Here is a 19,964-nt window from a genome sequence, read left to right on the forward strand (position 1 = left end):
TCAATAAACCCATTTTGTTGCCCCCATCCCCACCCCCCACTAAATCTTCTCCAATTCATTTGGCAGTATCAGGCAGTTACTGGTATGGACCCTTCCTTGGCCAGGACCTGCTTTGCAGTACGATGGCGTTCTAATAATGCACTTTTTTTTTTTTCTTTTAAGTGTAAAAGACCTTTGAGCTGGCCAGTCTGTAACCAACACCATCCTCTGTCATTTCTTCTATATTTAAAAATAAATGAATGAATCAAAAAGCTGAGCTATGGTAACCTGTTTCTGGGATGCATGAGTCTGGCAAATTATGGTTGCTTCTGTTTTTTTTTTTTGTTTTTTTTTAGAAGACTGAGAGAGGAAGTGATCTTCACCAACTTGCCCAGTTATATGGGTTGTTGTATAAAGGTTTCCAAGCCCCCATTAATGCAGGGCAGGCAGCGCTATGAATGGAGCACTTGAAGAAGAAAAGTTGTGCTTTGCTGCATTGGGCAAACCGGCAAACACAACAATTTATATCAATCCCTGTTAGATCAGCTTCCTGTTATTTTGCTCACTTTCTTGACTTAAAATTTATATTTGTGGTCTAAAAGGAGCGTATGTCAGAATATCTGAGAAAAAGGACCCAAAGACCTGCCACACTTTGAATCACTCCTTTCACGTCAGAGTTGACTGTTCCTGCCTAGAAAAGTCTGGCCTCAGCTCTCTGTTCCTTTTATCGCTTCTTGTACAGTAAAAAGTGCTAGATCTGTACATGAGTCATCTGCAAACCCTTTTGCAATCTTTATCATTGGCTAGTAGAAACAATATGAATTTGCAGGACTTCAAAAACTTTTGGGAACAATGTCGGGGTGGGGGAACTTTTTCACAAAGAGGGTAGTAAAACTGAAACAGGTGGCCCAGAGAGGTGGTGGGGTCTCCATCCTGGGAGGTTTTTAAGCCCTGGTTAAACAAAGCCTTGGCTGGGATGATGTAGTTGGGGCTGGTCCTGCTTTGAGCAGGGGGGTGAGCTAGATGTGACCTCCTGAGGTCCCTTCAACCCTCATTTTCTATGATTCTCCCTCACCCTGTCGATGTGAACCACTTGCACTTTATGAAGTGTTTGTTGCCTTACCTCAGTAGCATAGATGTTACAATCCGGTTTGATCCCTCCTTTTAGAACAATTATCAAGCTTGCAGTGCTGGGCTTCCTAGTATTTACTGTATCTAAGCCAGCTGGGCCTGTACTGAGTCTCTCTGGATGCATCTGTGTGAGTAGACTAATTCTACTGTGCATTAGTGTGACAGGCAAAACCCATGCTAATGCTCTAATACGCAGTACACTGGCTCCCACGAGGCAGCCTCATGGTCTTCTTATTCATCTGAGAGTGCAGCATGCATCTGCTTCCGCCCGTGAACTGGTGTCGGAGGCTGAAGGCTTGCCTGGGCTTGCCCAGACAGCAGCCTGCCAAGAAACCCACTCAGTTTTAGTTCATGAACAAAACTCTCAAGAAAGCAGTGGAACCCATTCATTTTGCTCTCAAAACCTGTCCCAACCACAGGGAAAAATAGATTTTCCACACACCAGGCTAGGGGGGCGGGCGGTTAATGTTTAATCCTTTTTTCTTATGTTTTTAAAAAGCAGTCAAGAAATAGCTTATGTATGATACAGCAGCGTTTTTAGAGTGATTTTTCAGTTAAGTTTTGAAATGTATCTTCATGGTCTCGTCTACTTCATGTCCACTCACACAGCTCTTTAAAATCAGTTTAATTAAGAATTAGTGTACAACACATCTTAACGTCACAAAAGACCCTTTTTGCTAATGCACAGTAGCACCAATTATGGTGCATTAAGTTTCGTTCCTGTCATTACAGGTTCTAAATTTAATGCACCATAATTACGGTGCATTAATGAAGGTGTAGATCCTCCGTGTCATAGTTCTGGATTTTTAGGCCACGTTTCTAGGCTTAAATCTCCTTTCTGTGCCCTTCCTTAAGCCACAAGACACCACTGTATAGTAGCTTTGGCTCTGGAGCACTGCCTTTTGGTTTAATGCTTGTGGGTCCAGTGTGACAGGTAAGCAGGGATGCACAAGCTCAGCAAAGTAGTTCAGTCTCAAAAACTGCTTTTAAAAGTTGCCAGAGGTCGAGATCTTAGCAGAATACTACACAAGGCTCAAGGGCACGTCGGAGCAAGCCTCAACTCCTTGAGTCTATGGCGTTGCAGGCAGAGTCCTTCCTGTTTTCATCCTTCAGGCAGTTACCCTCCCACTCCCCTTAAATAGCACCCCGACACCCCCCAGTCACATGCCTTGGTTTGCAAACTGCAGAGCTCCTGCCCCTCCTAGCCTGGGGCATGGAAAATCCTGGAGTCACCAGGAACAATGGCCACAAGCTGAGGGAGGGTAGGTTTAGGTTAGATATTAGGAAGAACTACTTCATGGTAAGGGTGGCCAGAGCCTGGAATAGGCTCCCTGGAGATCTTCAAGAGGAGACTGGATAGGCACCTGGCTGGGGTCTTATGACCCCTGCTACCCCCAGTGCTCCTTCCTGCCCATGGCAGGAGGTTGGACTAGATGATCTGTCTAGGTCCCTTCCCACACATTGATCCTATGACCTTTCCTTGGGGATGGGTTCCACTGCTTTCTTGAGAGTTTTGTTTACGAACTAGAACCGAGGGGGTTTCTTGGCAGGCTGCTGTCTGGGCAAGCCCAGGCAAGCCTTCAGCCTCCGACACCAGTTCATAGGCGGAAGCAGATGCATGTTGCACTCTCAGATGAATAAAGACGGTAAGGCTGCCTCGTGGGAGCCAGTAAAATCTGTGGTACCAGGAGGGATGAACAGCTGTTTTGCAAACAAATTTAAAAAAGAATCAATTTGACCAAAGAGAGAATTTAATAAATTTTAAGAGAACTGCATTATTGAAGTTGCAAAAAAGTTAATGTTTAATACTTTTTTTGTTTGCTTGTTTAAGAAAGCAGCCAAGAAATAGCTTATGTATGATACAGCAGCGTTTTTAGAGTGATTTTTAGTTTAGTTTAAGTTTCAAAATGTATCTTCATGGTCTCATCTACTTCATCTCCACTCACACAGCTCTTTAAAATCAGTTTAATTAAGCTGCCCTCTTCTGCAAAGGCCAAGAAATATCCTGGCATCAGCCAAGATTCAAACTTGAATGACGTTCCGTCTCCCGGTGTAAACAGCTTTTGAATAAAAACGATGTCACTTTTTCCTTCGATGTCCTTGGGAGGCTCTCCCTCCTGAAACAGAGCAAGCACAAGATCAACTCCCAAGTCAGACTCATTACCTAGCTCTTGACTGGTTCAGGAACAATTCTTCGTTGCAGCATGTTTGATGTCTTGGTTTTATTTGCTTCACTAAGTGAGGCAAATGCTGGGAACCAATGGAGCTACTTACCCGGAATCGAACCATTCTTTTCCCGCCTTCATCCATGCAGTACATACTGTAAGTCTTGCTACCTTCCTGGACACTGAATGCTACAGCCGGCCCAGTCTCAGGCACACCCATGTCTGCATAATAGTGAATGGTGAATAGCATTCCACTCCCTAAACAGAAAGTGCTCCCGTTAGAAATTCCCCCAGGAAGGAGCCAGTTCCTGCAATTTAATTCCACGTGTGCTTTATTGCACCACAAACAGCCACTTTTTCTACTTGTTGGAAAGAGATGGGGCCTGTATTTGTTTTGTATCCTGTCCTGGGATGGCTGATGCAATTCATTTGGACTTCTCTGCTGGATGGAGCAAATGGTAAAGGACTGGGCGGGGGTGAGAGAGTGATGTTGCTAGGTCGCTTTAATTTGTTGTGCAAGCCATCTAGTGCAGGTCCATAAGGTAGGTAGGGGTTACATTTGTTGCTAGTAATGACCTCTGTAAATCTGAATGGGAATGAGCAAAGAAATGTTATTGCTATATAGTGTAAAGCAATGAACAGCTTTTAGTGCCTCACAGTGTCTTGTTTAAACAAAAAGGGGACCTTGCATATCGCACCCAGCACAACAGAGAGGAGGGGCCCATCAGTGTGGCTTTGCAGCACCTTCCTAGCCCCCAGCTTTATTCTAGGCTGTAGGACCTCATTCCTTTTGCATGCATGTGGCTCTCAGTAACTTTTTGATGAGGAATTCCCTTGGTCTTCTGTCTGCCCTCAGGTACCATTTCTGATCTTTACTTCCCTCTGGGAAGCGAGTCTGTGCTCTCCTCGCTGACATGAAATGTGCAGCATCTTTGAGGAGATGATGAAAGGCCTTTAGCTAACTGCATTTTTCCTCTGAGTTGTTCAGAACAAGCTATGGCTTCTAGCAGTGGGAGTTATGTTTTTAGCCCTAAGAGCTGGATAACTTGCCCTTTAGATTCAGAATTCAGTGATACCACAAGGCAAAAGGTTGAGTGGAGTGAAAGTGTGAGCTGGTGATTAGAGAGAGAGGTGAATTTTCACATACCACGCTTCACCTCCTGGTCTGCTACAGATTCGAATACCCCTACATTTGAATCTGATCGCACAACGAGTATTTGACTGTTGATGTTTCGAAAGATTTGATGACAGATGCACTGTTCTTTCCTCAGGGAGTCGCACTCCAGAACTTCTGTGGAAACATTAAATGGAAAGTCCCATTGCACTGGTTTAGTTTTAGCTTTAAATGAGCACATCAGCACATCTCCTGTATACAGACGAGCTAGAAGTATAAATAGGAAGGTACGGTGCTGGAATAATATTCAAGCAAAACAGAGACTGTGCTATATCTCTTGGTATCCTGAGCAGGAGAAATGGGGAGTTGTTCCCAAGCATCAGGTGTCTGGAGAGCCAGCATTTGCACAGTGGGAAGGGAAGCCGTTCTCCTATACATTGTCTTGTTCCCCTCCTCATCCAGTGCAATGTCAACTTTAAGGGGAGAAATTGGAGATGTTTATTCCCTTTCCCAAACCCGCTATTCTGGCATACCTTTCTTCAATCATAGGCACCCAGGCTTTGGAACAGGAGGCCACCCCTAAATCACTGAGCCCCTTCCCTGAACTTCTTTCTTTAACCCAGTCAGCTGTGTTGGAGCAGTTATTTTGTTGCTACTGGGTTTTTTTTCCTGATATCACCTCCCCTCCCATCACAGGTTGTTCTAGGACCTGGTTTCTCTGATGGACAGAAACCCCCTTCTGACTTGCACTTTAAATTGATTTACATCCATTTGTTCTTGTGTCCACATTGTCCTTGAGCTCTTCTCCCTTGCAGTGGACCTGCCCTCCCCATGTAGTTGTACTGAGCAATCCTATGCTCTGTCACGCATTGAATGAACCAAGCTTTGCTGCTAGAGCAGCTCACCTGGCCCAGAGGGCCTCTACTTCACTTGGAGTTGCTTAACAGTGAGCTTTGCAAGATTGGACTTGCACACCCAAATTAACAGCAGGTGTAAGAACAAGTCACTACCTATTGCTTCGTGCTAAATTGGGTGGAATTAGTTGGTGGGTTTGGGGATGAAAGTTAGTTCTGTACTAGTTACTACTTTATTTAGTTATATGATTCTGTACTAGTTACTACTTTAGTTATATGATTAAGTGACAAGCAGATTTACCTTCATCATCTTGGTTCCAAACAAGCAATGACAAGAAAGAAAAGGCTGTTACAAGCTGCTTCTAAATGGATCATTTTCTAGCCACTTTCAGTCAATGAGATAAACAGGCACCCTCTACTAGACCCCTCCCCATGCCCCAACAATCCTCCTATTTGTGAAGAGGCTGTAAAAGCTACTGAAGTCCCATCAAGCAAGGAACTGCACCTGTAGTAGTAGTCTAGCTTGAGGTTTAGGAGAAGACTGATGTGAAACTGGGGGATTAAAATAAACACAGTCTTAAACTATCCAGTGTTCTAACCGATCCGATTAGTCTTGGTTGGTGCAGGTGAAGCTCCAGAAACTGGGCTCCACTAGCTTCTTGGTGACATTTCTAGGAGCACTGAGGAAGCCTGGAACCCAGGCCTCCCCAGAAGCACAGTTTGTTATTGCAGGAAGTGGGAATTGCTCCGAAGGGTGTAGGGAAGTAGAGCAGCAGGCTACAGCAGCAGGGAGGTCAGCTCAAGCAATGGAATCAATTGCTTGGCCAGTTTTGGTTTGTTGCACAGAAATTACAGCACAGGCCCACACGTATAATAAAAGACAAATATTACCTTCAAAATAGAGTTCTCGATTTTCCCCAAAGCAGACTGCCAAGACAAGAACCTCTTCGCAATTCATCTTTACTCTGCAGCAAGCAAAGGAGTCCAGAGATGACGATAACCCTGTTCACCCTTCAGATGTAGAGGGCTAATGCTGGCCGATTCTCTGCTTCCTGTTGTCACGCAGTGACACTCTTGGGCTGAGAAATAGATTTGTGTGTTTTGCTATGGATCACTGAAACAGAGAGGTTTTTTATCCCCCCCCCGACACGGAAGGTCTCCTCTTAACATCTTGTTTTTAACATTTTGCTTCATGTTAGCTCTGACAGCCTCAGGACTGTTAGAAGCGCTGAGTTTTATACTTTCCCAGTTTCAGCTGCATCATTTAAAGACAAGAGGCACCTTCTATTTACAAGGAGATTGAAAACCTATCCCAAAATTAACATTGGTAGTAAGTTACCAGATATCCTAATGGACAGGTGGATCTCTTCCCTCAATTGAGAATTTTCTAATCAGCCAACTAGCAATGAGATACAGTTTGCCATCTTTCACTTTCATTTAATCTGGACTGCTTCTGGTGCTGATTCCAACTACATTAACATATGCCTGCAGTCAGGTTCTAATGAGAGCTCTGTTGATTCTTCTGTGTTGAGGCCTGAATCCAAAAATAAATATTTAACAGAACTTATTTTGCATTGACTTCATCAAATCCCTAACTCCATGAAAAAATCTAGCCAGCAAATTATTCATCACATCTCTCTTCCCTTCTTTCCTGCCTCAGCAGACTTCCTTTCCCTTTTGCAATCCTGTTAAATGAGCTCCCTCAACCAAAAAAATTAGATCTGGTACATCATTGTTGTACCTTTTGATTACAATAATTAGCCATTTTAAAAATGTTGAAGATGCAAGAGCTTGCAAAAAAAAAAAGGGTTGCCTAGAAAAATCAGCCCCCTAATTACTACTTCCCGAAATGCCATGGGATTAAGGTTGCCTTCTCTCCCCAAGGTGTTCACTGTCTTTAAGCGCATTAAAAGCAACCGGAAGATGGAAGAAAAGCAAGAATTAGCTTGTAACTTTCTGGCTCTTCTGTTGCAGAAGGAAAGCCATAGCATGCACTATCTACATTGAAGCACCCAATACTATACTTGTATGTAGTGTACCTACCTGGATACGAAGTTTTTCACACCGTATGTATTTTTCTTATACATCTATAATCGTTTACCAGGGTAGCCAAACTTTCAACTTCTTCTAGCTGCAAACTGAAGTCTTGATGTTGCTGATAGCCATGGGATACAAGTTAGAGATGTGTATGCCCTAGAGACCATGATCTGTGCCCTGTGCCTCAGCTCAAATACTAATATGTTTTTTAAATATTACTTTCTTCAGGAGCCACATCTAAGCTGCCCATATGCTACAGTACTAAAAAATGTGCTTGCAAGTAACTTTCCTTTCTGATAATCCCTGATGCTATCTATGATGGCCTAGAGCTCTGTTTTGTTTGCTGGGGAATGCTATGGTCATGCTGTAATGCATATTTCAGAAAAAATGATTTGCAACAACCTGACTGAACTGAGGCTTCAGCTGCAACAAATCTTCTCTGCTCTAGGGAAACTACAGCTGTGCACAGGCATAAAAAAGGACTTCTAGTGAAAGGGACTTGGGTAACTTGGTATAGAACTACAGTAGCTCCTAGGAAAGGGGTTGAGATGGGGCAAGTTGTATGACCGTGACTCAAAAGAATTAGACTTGCTAGTTAGGTACATTTGCCTAGAGTGATGGTTTTATGGGGGTATGGATATGTATTCAATTATCCCTTTCTTTCACCCTTGTATGGCAGAGACTACTAATGCTTTCCCTTCCTGTTGCCCCAATTACAAATGGTTCAGTAAAGGTGCCCCCTTGTGTTATCATAATTTTTCAAGTTGCCCAGAAAATTATTCAGATTGATGTGAGATTGCAGTTCACCTTGGGCTAGCTGTAGCTGAAGATGCTTTCAAGGCTTCCTGAACATATCACTTCCTCTTGAATTATTCATCTAGTATTTCTTTTTAAATCATTTTTTGCTCTGTTGTTGTACTTTACTCTCTCTTGTCTCTTACAACCTCAGCATTCACATCTTAATATTTTTATTACCCTTAAACTGATTCATAGTTCGAGACAGATAAACATGGGATATTGCTTAATTGTAGGCTTTCCTCAATAACTTCATGCTTTATTTATTTGTTATTTAAGTTTTGTTTTCCTTAGTCACATAGTTCCTATACAGACAGTCTTGGGAGGTTTTTTAGCAGAGTAAATGAATCTAAATGGCTTTCAGAAGATCTGCTGTCACTCAGAGGGGCTAACTGTGGCAAGGGGCTAGCTGGGATAATGAGTTTTATTACACACCTAGCTGACAATCTGAGAGGAACTGAGTAGGAAGAGACCTCAAGCATTCAGCTAATTCATCCTTCTTAAATGTCTGTGGGAACTTTGATGCCTGGCAAAGGTGTTCAGAAAACAAGCTAGCTGTCCTACAGCAAGGTAGTAAGCAATCTAAAATTATTTTCCTTCCATGCTGCTTTGAGTTTTACTTCAAGGTGCCGGGGGGAAAAAAAGTATTGGGTCACTAAAGACTTTTCAGAAGAAGATATCTAGACTCTTTTAAAAACTGGATTCCTACTGATGCACCAAGCATCTAAGGGTTTGTCTGATCTGTGCTTCTGCTATTTGCTTCATCCTTAGAAGTAATTTCATTTTAAAATATTGTCTTCAAGTAACAAAGCACTTGAATAATTTATCTTTAAAAGCTAAGTGATGCTTTAACTTCCCCTTCAAAATTAAAATGCCTTGAGCTCCCTACCACTCAAAGAAAGAAGGTAGGGAGGAGCAAAATGACAGGGGAAGGCATACCAAGGACAACAGCATCCCTTTCCTTTCTCCCCCTCCCCGCTTGTTGCTGCCCACTTGTCTCGTCCAAGCCTCTTATCTGCTAAAATAACTTGTCTTTTTTTTTTACTTCCTTTCGCTGAGGTAAAGACTGAAACTCTAAGTTCTCTAAAGACCTTTCGGAATGAAGTGTTCGAGGCCATGGTGGCTTTTAAAGAAAGCAAGCGATGTGAGCTGGCTCATGTAACAGCTACAGCTGTTTAACTGTGATCTGCCACACTACTCTTTGTCACAAAAAAGACTTGTATGGGCATGTTCAACATCACGACTTCCAACTGGCAGGTCTGCAGTCCCCACAGCACAATCCGCAGCCCTGTGCAGGCTCCCTGTGCAGGCTCCCTGTGCAGTGCGTAGCAGGGGCTGGGCATCTCCGTGGGAACCCCAAAGCCAGCATACTATTTTTGTCCTCGGTCAACAGCAAACACTTGTGTCTTAAATATTCTCCCCTCCCCTAGTAGGGCTGAGATGCTTTATCCATTGTTGCTGGGAAGTACCCTGGCTCTGAGCTCATGCTCTTTTGCAGGCAGCATCTGTAGCCTTCTCTTTCGGATAGGGCTCATTCCTTTCTCTCAAAAAAACCCAAACTTCTGAGAAGGAATAGTGCAGGGCAGTGCTGCCGCCCTTCTCCAATAGCTCTATACTTGGAGCATGAGCTCCTGGCTCTCCCCAGTCCTATGTCCAATTCCCACCCTGCCCCATTCAGGCATGCCAGCCTTCCCTGTTCGAGTGGACCAGGGAGCAGAAGCAAGGGTGAACCCCCTATCCTGCACACAGCCCCTCTCCCACTGCTCCTCCTAGGAGCGACTCCAGCCCAGGTTACACATCCCTCACCACTGGGATTCTGCATAAAAAAGGAAGTGCTGCCCCAAGAGTGGTGGCGGCTGCCCTGAATGTCCTAGGAAGTCGAGTCCAGTAAGACACGCTCCTCTGGTGGAGGGATTTGTGAACTGTAGGTCCCAAGCTGCTTAGCCCCACCATGCCTGGCAGCCCCTTGGGTACCAGGGGATCTTTAATGCCCAAGTTATAGTACCTGAGGGACTCTGCCTCAGGATCAAGCAGTAGCTGAACAGGGATTTTGAGACTAAGTCCATAGATTTTGGCTGTCATCTGTCCTGACATGTAAGCCACCAGAAACTGATTTTGACATGAGTAACACACAAGTTTGCCAGGGTGTTTTTGCCACTTAGAGATGGTGAATATAAAAATCGCCATATTCAAACTTGCACGCACCACTGCCGTACCATGAAACGTAGCTTCTTCCCAGTACTGGGAGAATGGGCATCACACCAACCAAGAAGTGGCAGACATGCAAGTGTGTGCAAAGGGTTGTAGAGTTTAGCTGGGTCATTATCATCCTTTCCTAAGATGTGGCAATTAAACAGCAGGATGAACACCATGCCCCAATTAAAATCTCCATTCCTAGCATCATAGTAGCCTTGGCTCAAAGACACTCGTTTTCTCCTTTCATGGCTGTGGGTCCAGCTACTCTGAGAGGCCTGAGCCAGCTTTAAAGCATCTGGCATAGCTGCTCCATGGGCTAACCACAGGCATCTAGACCAGGGGCGGGTAATGTTTTTTGGCCGGAGTGCCAAAAAAACCACGCTGTCTACCTTGGAAGGTGCTGTAGTGGCTGGAGCAGCTGTTTGCAGCACGGCTTGCAGCTTCCCAGCTGCCTGCTGGGAGCAGCCTGGGCTCTGTGGCTGGCACATGTGCTGGGGGTTCCTGACCTCTGATCTAGACAGGGGCCCCCTCTGTCTCTGGTTCCTGCTCCTCAGCCTGGCTCCTGCCCCTGCCTTCAGGCCAGGACTGCCAGCTGTGCAATGCGGGGCCCCGTGCCACTGCCCTGGGGCTTCAGCAGAGGAAGCTTCAAGAAATCCCTTGCCCCCGGCGAGGGCAGGACTGCCCCGCTATTCCCCTGGCATCCCGCTCTGCAGAGGGGCAGCCTCTGCCACTGTCACTGTGCCAGGGGACCCCAGACAGCCCCCTTGTCCCAGGCGGGCCAGGGGCCGGCCTCCCTGCTCCGAGTGAGCTGGCCATTTCCCGGCAACTTCCCCTCCCCGGACTCGGGCACCATGCCCAGCGCTGCGGGGCGAGAGGCCCGACTGCTGCTGCCAGGTGGCGAGCCGGGGAGGACGGTCCCCCCGCGATGCCACCCGGCCCCAGGTGCTGGGGGCGGGGGAGGGCGCTGCAGGCAGCCCTGCCCCGGGTGGGGACTGACCCTGACCCCGACCCCGACCCCGACCCCGACCCCGCTTCAGCCGCGGGGGGGCGAAGGAGGTGTCTCCCTCCCTCTGCCCCTGCCCCTGCCCCTGCCCCTGCCCCGCTACCTGGAAAGATGCTTCCTTCTCGGCGGAGTTTGAATTGCGGACTGCTCCCCGCCTGCACCGGGGTTTTGCTGCGGGAGGCTGGACAAGCCCCACGTGCGAGGGGCGGCCCGCGGCTGCTCCCTCCCTCTGCCCGAAATTTACATTTTCCCACATGCTTTCCCCCACGGGCTGGCACCGCAGCCGCGGGGCGGCAGGATGTCTCTCGCGGCACCAACATCGCTTCCTTCCGCTCCGGGCGCCCCCCGCCCGCGCCCGCCGCGGCTCTTCCCCTGAATCCGGCCTCTTTTGTTACACCGACTTAAATCGGTGGGGAAACGTTTTTTGAGCAAGCGACAGATTTTTTCAGCGAGCTAAAATATGTTGATATTCATGTACTTGCCCTCAGCGGGGCGGGCTCGGGTTACCAAGCCACCCAGGTCCCCCTGCACGAGCCCGCTCCGCAGTGCGGACCCTTCTCCGGGCGGGCATGGCAAGCCCAGGGTTTCTGAGCAGTGATTTTCGGGGATCACTGATGAAGCCTGCTCAATGACATGGCACCCGCCGCGGCGGCATTCATCGCTGGCTCTGGCATTTGTAGCCTGCGAGAGTCGGGCAAGTACGAGGGTTTCCCCCCTCCTTTCAGTCCTCATAACGAGATAAACTGACAGCACAACACCAAACCGCACGTTTTACTCGGTCTTTCAGCTGAGATGGGTGATACACTGTAACCTTAGACTTGGTGTTCTTGTTTCAGTTGTGGAGCTGGTTACGATGTTATAGATTCCTGTCTTGATTTATTACTCTAAGTATATATTAATAATGTTTGTATTATGCTGGCGGGCTCCACTGTTAGTATAATAGTTGTAGTTGGGTTTCTTTGTTCAAACTTGTCTCTTTTGTCCCATGGGTGGATGTGTGTGGTGTTCTTTTCGGCGGCATGGCGGCGAGGCAGTTCGCCAGAATCCTTCAGACCTTGAAATGGAAACACTTTTTTCTTGTCTGTCTTTTGCCTTTTCCCCCTCTCTTTTCTTGGAGCTGGCGCTGTTCCCGGGGTCACAGCTGAGCTCTAACTTGCACTTTCCCAACACGGCTGGAAACAAAGCAGCCACAGAAGGGTAAGTGCGATGTCTTGCATTAGACCAAGTGAATCGCTGGAAATATTTTATTTTGGAGTTTTGCAAGTTTCGGGGCACGAGCGCCCTTCTTCGGGCATGGGCACAGCCGCTGGCGGTCCTCTTCTCTCTCGGCTCGGCTCGGAAGAAGCTGCAGCCCAAGTGCAAAATGCAGGGCCGTGAAAATGCAAGTTCAGACGCACTCCCTTTCCCTCCGACCGACCGCATTTTCACAGACCTGCATTTTATTTTGCACCCGAAGGGTGTTTGTGCTTGCGAAAGGCCGTGCCTCCAGCTGTTCGCTTGGTGTGAGACAAGACAGCAGCCCTGGGTCCATTTCTAATGAAAGGGCGGAGGCGGGCGCTTCGGTTGTAGCCCCGTGGGCTTTAGGACAACACCCCCGCAGCGCATCGCCGTGGAAAACCCTCCGCCGCGAGCATGGAGCTGCCTCGTGCCCCGGGGCCGGGAGTGTCTGGGACTCCCCCGGAGCACGGGTGCCGGCTTTTGGGGAAGTGCTGCTGGTTCTGCCTCGCTCGCGGTTTCGTTTCCCGTCCGTAGCTCTTGCTAACCATGTCCTGTTGCTGCCGCTTCCCATCGTCTCCAGGATGTCGGAGCCTGAAGAAGACCGAACGAACAGCCGCCCGTATGCATTAGATGCGCGTGTAGCGCCATGTCTCCGGGCTTTGCTGCCTCCAGTCCAGGCCGGGTTTAGGCAAGGATTGAAAACGGTATTCTTTAGATTAACACCCGCCCCCCCCCCCACGAGCCATGACACTGGAAGCAAGCCCAGTGTGACCGTGTCAGCCCGTTCATGCTTGTCCTTTTCCTTTGAACAAGGACGGGCGTAGTTCATCTTCTGCATGGAAACAGCTGGAGACCCTCCTAACCTGGCGATTAGGGTCTACGGCTATCTTCTAAAAAATGGACAGCGCTGGTTTGCATGGAGTGGATCTGCCCGGCATTGCCTGGAAGGCCGGGCTCGCACTCTGCGGGGTGGGACAGGGACTCGGCGGGGACAGTCGCGTCGCCGCCCCCGGCCGAGTCGTGTCAGAAACGCGGGCTGGCCACACGTGCGAAGTGCAGCGCGTTATAAATAAGTACCTGGAGAGCTGCTGAGACAGGACTGGCAGGAGTCCCGGCTTCACTGGCGGGAATACCTCATGGCATGTCCTGTCTTTGCGACATGAGGGGTTCCCTCCAGTTTCATAGTCGGTAGGGTCGGAAGGGTCCATGGCAGGAAAGAGTACTGGGTACTTCTCTGGCTTTTCGATCCCCTTTAATCACTAGGTTAAAGTCCTCATTATTTTCTGTAATGAATATTCTCCATTCCATAATTAATGTAAACAAGTTTAAATGTTGTTATTCCCAGCGGACTACGTCGAAGCAACATTGACGAAGGCTATGATTTCAGTTCATAAAAAAATAGAAGTGTCAGAGCAACATTAAAATGGCCCGATCCTCTGGCCGTTCTCGCGGCCCAGTTTTAGGACCGTAAGAATGACTAGCGGTCCGGGTGCTTACGGCCCCTGTTCAGACCCGCACCGGGGACAAACCGCGTTCACGTGTACTCCATGTCCTCGCCTCTGCATGGCTGGCAGCATCCTCCGAGGACCGCACGAAATGGCAAATAGCTGCGTTTGGGACAGGGGAAGCCCAGCTGGTCTCAGACCAGCAAATCCCAATACACCAAATCATGGCAGAGGAGGGGACGCTGAACTTTGTGTAGTGGGCCGGGTCCTGCTGGATTCAGGCGACTTGGTGTCACGGGATGGTATCCCTTCTCCGAGGCGGCTCATCGGCTCTTGGCCCTTCCCGGTCTTGCTCGCTCCTCTCTTGATTCCAGGGAGATGTCAGCTCTGAGGATGGCAAACCTGCAGGGAAAAAGAGAAAAATTGTAGCGGAGGAAGGAAAACCTGGTCATGGGATTTTCTGTGGCGACATCCCACGGTGTCGGAGCATGGCCTGACTTGGGGACTGGTGGTAAACCTCGACTCGAGTTTGGCAGTGAACAGGCAAAATACGGTCCCGGGCTCCCCCCACGCTGAGGGGATGGAGACGGGGCGCGGGGGGGTAACAGTCTTGCCTGAGGCGCTGGTGACCGTTAACGGCCGCGGCGGGGGGGAGGGGGGCGGCGGTAATGGTCGCTGTTTGAGGCGCCGGTGACCGTTAACGGTCGGGGGGGGCGGTAATGGTTGCTGTTTGAGGCGCCGGTGACCGTGAACAGTCGGGGGGGCGGGGGGTGGTAATGGTCGCTGTTTGAGGCGCCGGTGACCGTTACCGGCCGCCTCGGGGCGCGCGGGCGGGAAGCTGCGGGCGGCCCTTTCCCCGCTGCTCTCCGTCTCCTCAGGCCGCCTTCCCGAAGTACTTTCAAGCCGTCTGGCTTCGTCTCCCAGCACGAACAAGCAGTGGGGCTTGGGGGCAAAACAGGGGTGTGAAATCCTCCTGGGGAACGCAGCCCCGCGCCGTGCGTCTCCGGGGTCTGTCCCTTGGGCGACCACCACCACCATTTCACAAGCCCTGATCCTCGCCTCAAGCTCTGTGCTCGCCCTCTTGGCAGACCCTTCGGGGTCCCCCGGCCCGGAAGGACGGGACGGGATGGGGCGGAAAACGAAGGGGTGGCAAGCTGCCCTTGCGGGAGTTTGCCTTAGTTGGAAGCGCCGCGATGTTGGGTTTTTGTAGTATTAATGCATTTGACATCTTTTAACTTTTAAAGCCGGGTCTCATTACGCTTAAACAGATGTTGCGAAACCAGGATTGTGCATATGTTTACATATTATTTATAATATAGATCAAATTATTTAAATAATTGTGCACATATCCTAATATTAAAGTGCAAAAGAAGAAGAAAATGCACAGGGAGACCGCGAGCAATGCTCTGGGTCCATTAGCTCCTCGGTGTCATGGCTGGACAGGGGGATGATGACCTTTTGCTGTGGCTGCTGGTGGCACCAGCTACGTGGCACGCCTCTCGGGGCAGATTACCCTGAGCAGGCACGATGCTGTTCTCAGCCCACCCCGGGGTGCATCTACACGTTCATGAATGCACTTTTAGTAATGCACATTCGATTGAATACCTCCGTTTTAGTACCTCACCTGACCCTAGATGTCTTTCCTGCCCACACTGGGGGGTACCCCAATGATCTTGTAAGGTCCCTTCCAGACCCTAACATTCATGAAACTACAAAAAGGTGCATTATGCCTATTTTACTGGGCATTAGTGAAAGGGCACGGTTTTAATTAATGCATGTTAAACTAGGCTACTGCATATTAAAGCGCACGTGTGGACACATCCCCGTCTAGGAACGAGTCTGGAGCTTGGCAGCCTGGGGCGGGGATGGGCGCTGGGCTCGCTAGTCCCTTCGGTTCCCACTTCATTAAGTGCCTGCTGCTCTTGCCATGGTTTCACTTGGGCTCCTGCTTTGGTTTCAGGCCAGCGGAGGCCCGGGAGGGTATGGCATTAGACAGCTCCCTCACTTACGTTACATGCTGAGTTTTGTTTCCAGAGAAAACTTCACTTATCGAACATTTCTCAGCAGGGAACAATGACAAGTAACGCAGGAGCGGCTGAAGAGAGCAGCAGTAAACGCAGAAAGGAGATGGATGTGAGCGGTTTTTATTATGGTTGGGGCGATAGCTTGGATGGATGACGGGAGCGCGGTTACCATTTCGTGTTTGCTCTTTCCCGATCCCTCGCAGTATGCCGGCTCACCGCCCTTCAACACGTGTGACAGGTGGGCGGGACCAGAAGTCCCGCCCCTTAGCACCGCCCCTTTCCCCTTGTACGGTGCGTGCTGTCCCCAGCCCCGCCCCTGGCCCCAGTCATATTTGCATTCAAGCGCGGTGAGCCTCGGACACTGCCGCTGTTCGGTAAGAACGGGGTCTCGCCTCACCTGTGCTACTGGAGATCACTGTGATGTCTTACCACTAGAGTGATTTTTCCCCCCCCCATGATTTGAAGACTTACAGAACCACAGGGAGTTTCATGTTGTGTGGGCTTTCTCCAACTGAAAGCAGGTTAGTTTGGTGTAGGGGAGAAACACATTTTTTACTGATCCAGTCAAAAGTCTTGGGTGAGTACTGCCAAGAGACCAGAAATGTCATGCATTCCCACAAATCCACCCACCCGAACCAGCTCTCTAAAAGGAAGGACAACTTTAAAAAGTCATTGCTAACAGGGAGGTAGTGCCAGCTAGGTGGCATATGAAGTCTTGTGTATATAGTGCATACATTCAAACCATTTTAGAACCTAACATTCACTTGGCCTCTTTACACTGAGGACTTAGGCACTTTTGCGGTTATGAACCCCAACTATACAACCTTAATTTACAATAAAATACACAGATTATGCAGATCTTTGTAAAAAAACTCTATGCAAAGTTTTTCAGTCCAAAGAACTTACTGGCACATATTTTTTCATGTGTTCCATTTCTAGAAGGAAACATCAGGAAGTCCTCAGTTATCCTGCCTTGAAAAACCAGACCCAGCTCTTTCTGAGAGTTCTCACTCACTTTACAAAGCAGATGTGCTGGAAAAGGTTTTAAATGGTGACGTATTAAACATTTACAGGATTTTTTTTCAGAAATGCAATTATTAATTAATTAGATGTTGGAATTAATAAAATGCATTCACTCTTTTTAATTAAATTTTTGCATTAACAGACATGGGGAAGGAAATCAATAGCCTGTTGTCAAAATACGCCTACATTTTAAGGCAAGTGTGTATTTTTACATGAATTATTTTTAGTATGTAAAAAGTACATAATCTTAGAAAATCTTGTTTCTTAGCTAGGCCAAAAGTATTCTAAATATTTGTCAACCTTGATCTCTGGTGAAGGAGGCAACTTATTTTGATGATCTTGTACTTTCAGGTGTGCGAGATGTATTAAGGAAAGAGTGACAAAAGTTCCATACTTCTGATAGATGTCAGTGTTTTTGAGAATAGTGCATTCAGGAAAATTGCTATGGAGCCAAAGTTAAATGAAAGGAACTATGCTTGGCGACTTCTTAGTGAAGGAAAATGTAAATTTCTGCAGGGGTTTTTTATTTTTTCTAATTTGTCTAAGAACATGTGCCAAGCACCAGTCTGAACTGAGTACCAGAGTGTACACATGCAGTGTCAAGAAAGGGAAAGATCAAATAAATCCTGAAATGCCAAAACCCTTGGTTTTGTTTGTGGACTTAACAGCCTGATTTGTCAGACTGTGTTGGCTGATAGATAACAGATTTCTAAGCCATTAAAGTGAATCCAAATACAAGCAGTGGTTGAGAGTTAAAGTTTGAGTATTTTAATTTGAGAATTTTTTCCAATTCAGTGAGAGAGCAGCGATGGATGCTGCATATGTACAAGAGCTTGATGGAATTTTGAAAGAAGCGAGGACCATGGAAAATCACCTGAAGCAGAAAAGGGAGAGTCTGAGAGACAGGTTCGCAGTGATAGCAAATACTCTGAAAAGTTAAAATGGATTTCGCTTGACAAATAAGTTGAACAGACTCTTCTGCACGTATGGTGTTATGCACCAGAACACATGTTAATGAAAGCTTCATATGTGTTTGGCTTTTTGGTAAATATTTTTAAAAATTGAGGAAACTTTCAACACCTTTGGAAGCAATATAATTTCTTGAAATACAGAAACGAGCTAAAGATTTCTGTGTATTTGAGAGCCTCTTAAAAAACCAAATCATCAGTTTGTCATTGATCACATGCTGACCATTGTTTTGGTTGCACCTTTGGTCTCCATCCCTACAATGTTCTGAAGTAGAGAAGAAGTTAAAAGGAGTCCTTGGTTGCTAGATTCTGTGGTGTTGTGAGTCGCTGGAGGAGTATAGAAGTGGAGATCTAGCAACTGAGGACTTTTGGTCCCAGCCAGGTGCCTGTCCAGTCTCCTTTTGAAGTCCCCCAAGGATGGGGTAAGCTCCACCTCCCTTGGGAGCCCATTCCAGATTCTGGCAACCCTGACCGTGAAGAGCAAGTCCAGCCCAAAACCTTCTCTCTAATAGGTTATGGCCATTGTTCCTTGTCATTCCAGGGGGTGCCCTGGTGAACAGATCATTGCCTACTTCATGTTGCTCTCCCCTTATGAATTTGTACGCTGCCACAAGGTCTTCTCTCAGCCTTCTCTTGGAAAGGCTCAAGAGGTTAAGGTCCCTTAGCCTTTCCTCGGAGGGCCTTCCCTGCAGGCCTCTAAGCAGGTGAGTGGCCCTTCCTTGGACTCTCTCCAGGTTGTCCGCATCCTGCTTGAACTGCGGTACCCAGAACTGGACACAATACTCCAGCTGCAGCCTGACCAGTGCTGCATAGAGGGGAGAATCACTTCCTTGGTCCTGTTTGTGAAGCGCCTGTAGATGCACAACAAGGTACGACTGGCTCTGCCGACTGCTTCATCACATTGGCAACTCATGTTCATCCTGGAGTCAACAGTGACTCCAAGATCTTTTTCTGCCTCAGTGGAGCTGAGAAGGTCATCCCCCCAGCCTGTAGGTATGATGGCATTTCTTCCTCCCTAGATGCAGCACCTTGCACTTGTACATACTGAATTGCATCCTGTTGCTCTCTGCCCGCTTTCCCAGCCTGTCTAGATCTAATTCACGGAAGTTTTGTGTAAGTTGTTTCTTTGCAGCCAGATTGCTTCGTGTACATAAGATATTGGACAAAAACAGTGCTATCAAAGATGCACACAGCTGCAACACATTTTACTGAGCTTCAGAGCTGTCTTTTAGGGAGTGCATTTTATAGTTCAAAAAGAGGCTGAAAGTAAATTCACTAGCAGTGTCTGCAGTGAATGAGCTGCAATAATAAGTGATATGCTGCATAACTAAATGGATTGAATAAAAAACTTCCATGTTTATTTGCAAGAGCCCTTTAAACAATACCCAAATTTTGAAATAGCCATTTATAATGCATTTCTAATTGTATGTTGCTCTAGTAACTGTATAGAAAATACATAGAATTAAAGCAGCAGTCATTTTATCTAAAGAGGAACAAAACTTTTATCCCTTTCCTATGTACATGGAGTAGCTGCTTTTAAGAAGCACGATCAGCTTTAATTAAAAAACAAACTAATTTTCTGGAGATCTAGCTTTAAATAATAACATATTCAATGTTTTTATTTTCTTGAATGAAAGGTTTTAATCAATGGTTCTTCCCTTCTTCTTTCTTGCTATTATAGAAGTCTTTTTCAGCAATGGAAGAACTGACTAATCAAGGTTTTCATTTTTTTCTCTGTTGGAAAAAAACCTGCAATAAGTGCCTTTATTGGTTAAAAACTGTGTTCCCCATTACAGCATGTGATGAAATGAGTTCCAGCCCCTGAAAGCTTGTGCTATACCCACTTGCACTTCAACTTGCACTTTGCATCTAAAATTGCAACTCTACCCAAGCCAGGGTCCTACTTTGGACAGGAGCTGAATTAAGAGACTCAGCTGAGAGACAGCTGCGTGGGGATGGTATTCAGATGTGTGTTTGTGGAGGTGGTTATTCAGAGGGGAAGAGCAGGGGGC

At 47.3% G+C, this 19,964-nt stretch overlaps 1 protein-coding gene and 1 long non-coding RNA gene across 6 annotated transcripts; one reads left to right on the top strand and one right to left on the bottom strand.

The window, feature by feature from the left end:
- Window positions 1-2,849: 2,849 nt before the first annotated feature.
- LOC149853511 (interleukin-18-like) lies at window positions 2,850-11,515 on the bottom strand. Of its 4 annotated transcripts, XM_090027466.1 has the most exons (6): window positions 11,378-11,429; window positions 7,287-7,398; window positions 6,135-6,322; window positions 4,423-4,566; window positions 3,385-3,533; window positions 2,850-3,227 (listed from the first exon to the last, which is right to left on the bottom strand). In XM_090027466.1, the coding sequence occupies exons 3-6, from the start codon at window positions 6,199-6,201 to the stop codon at window positions 3,006-3,008; spliced, it is 582 nt and encodes a 193-aa protein (XP_089883592.1). In that variant the 5' UTR covers window positions 6,202-6,322; window positions 7,287-7,398; window positions 11,378-11,429; the 3' UTR covers window positions 2,850-3,005. The 4 variants fall into 4 exon arrangements, with proteins under 4 accessions (XP_089883592.1, XP_089883591.1, XP_089883589.1 ...); XM_090027465.1 differs by lacking the exon at window positions 7,287-7,398 and having other exon boundaries at window positions 11,378-11,515; XM_090027463.1 differs by lacking the exon at window positions 11,378-11,429 and having other exon boundaries at window positions 6,583-11,244.
- Window positions 11,516-11,713: 198 nt separating this feature from the next.
- Window positions 11,714-17,178, top strand: LOC149853512 (uncharacterized). 2 transcript variants are annotated; one of them, XR_016439161.1, is made up of 4 exons: window positions 11,714-12,471; window positions 16,002-16,070; window positions 16,901-17,012; window positions 17,127-17,178. It is a non-coding gene; the product is annotated as an uncharacterized LOC149853512 (long non-coding RNA). The 2 variants fall into 2 exon arrangements; XR_016439160.1 differs by lacking the exon at window positions 11,714-12,471 and adding an exon at window positions 12,484-13,196.
- The last annotated feature ends 2,786 nt before the right edge of the window (window positions 17,179-19,964 follow it).

The sequence above is a fragment of the Crocodylus siamensis genome, chromosome 14 (assembly GCF_052110815.1).
Source record: "Crocodylus siamensis isolate JL-2025a chromosome 14, ASM5211081v1, whole genome shotgun sequence".
Classification (NCBI taxonomy): Eukaryota; Metazoa; Chordata; order Crocodylia; family Crocodylidae; genus Crocodylus; species Crocodylus siamensis.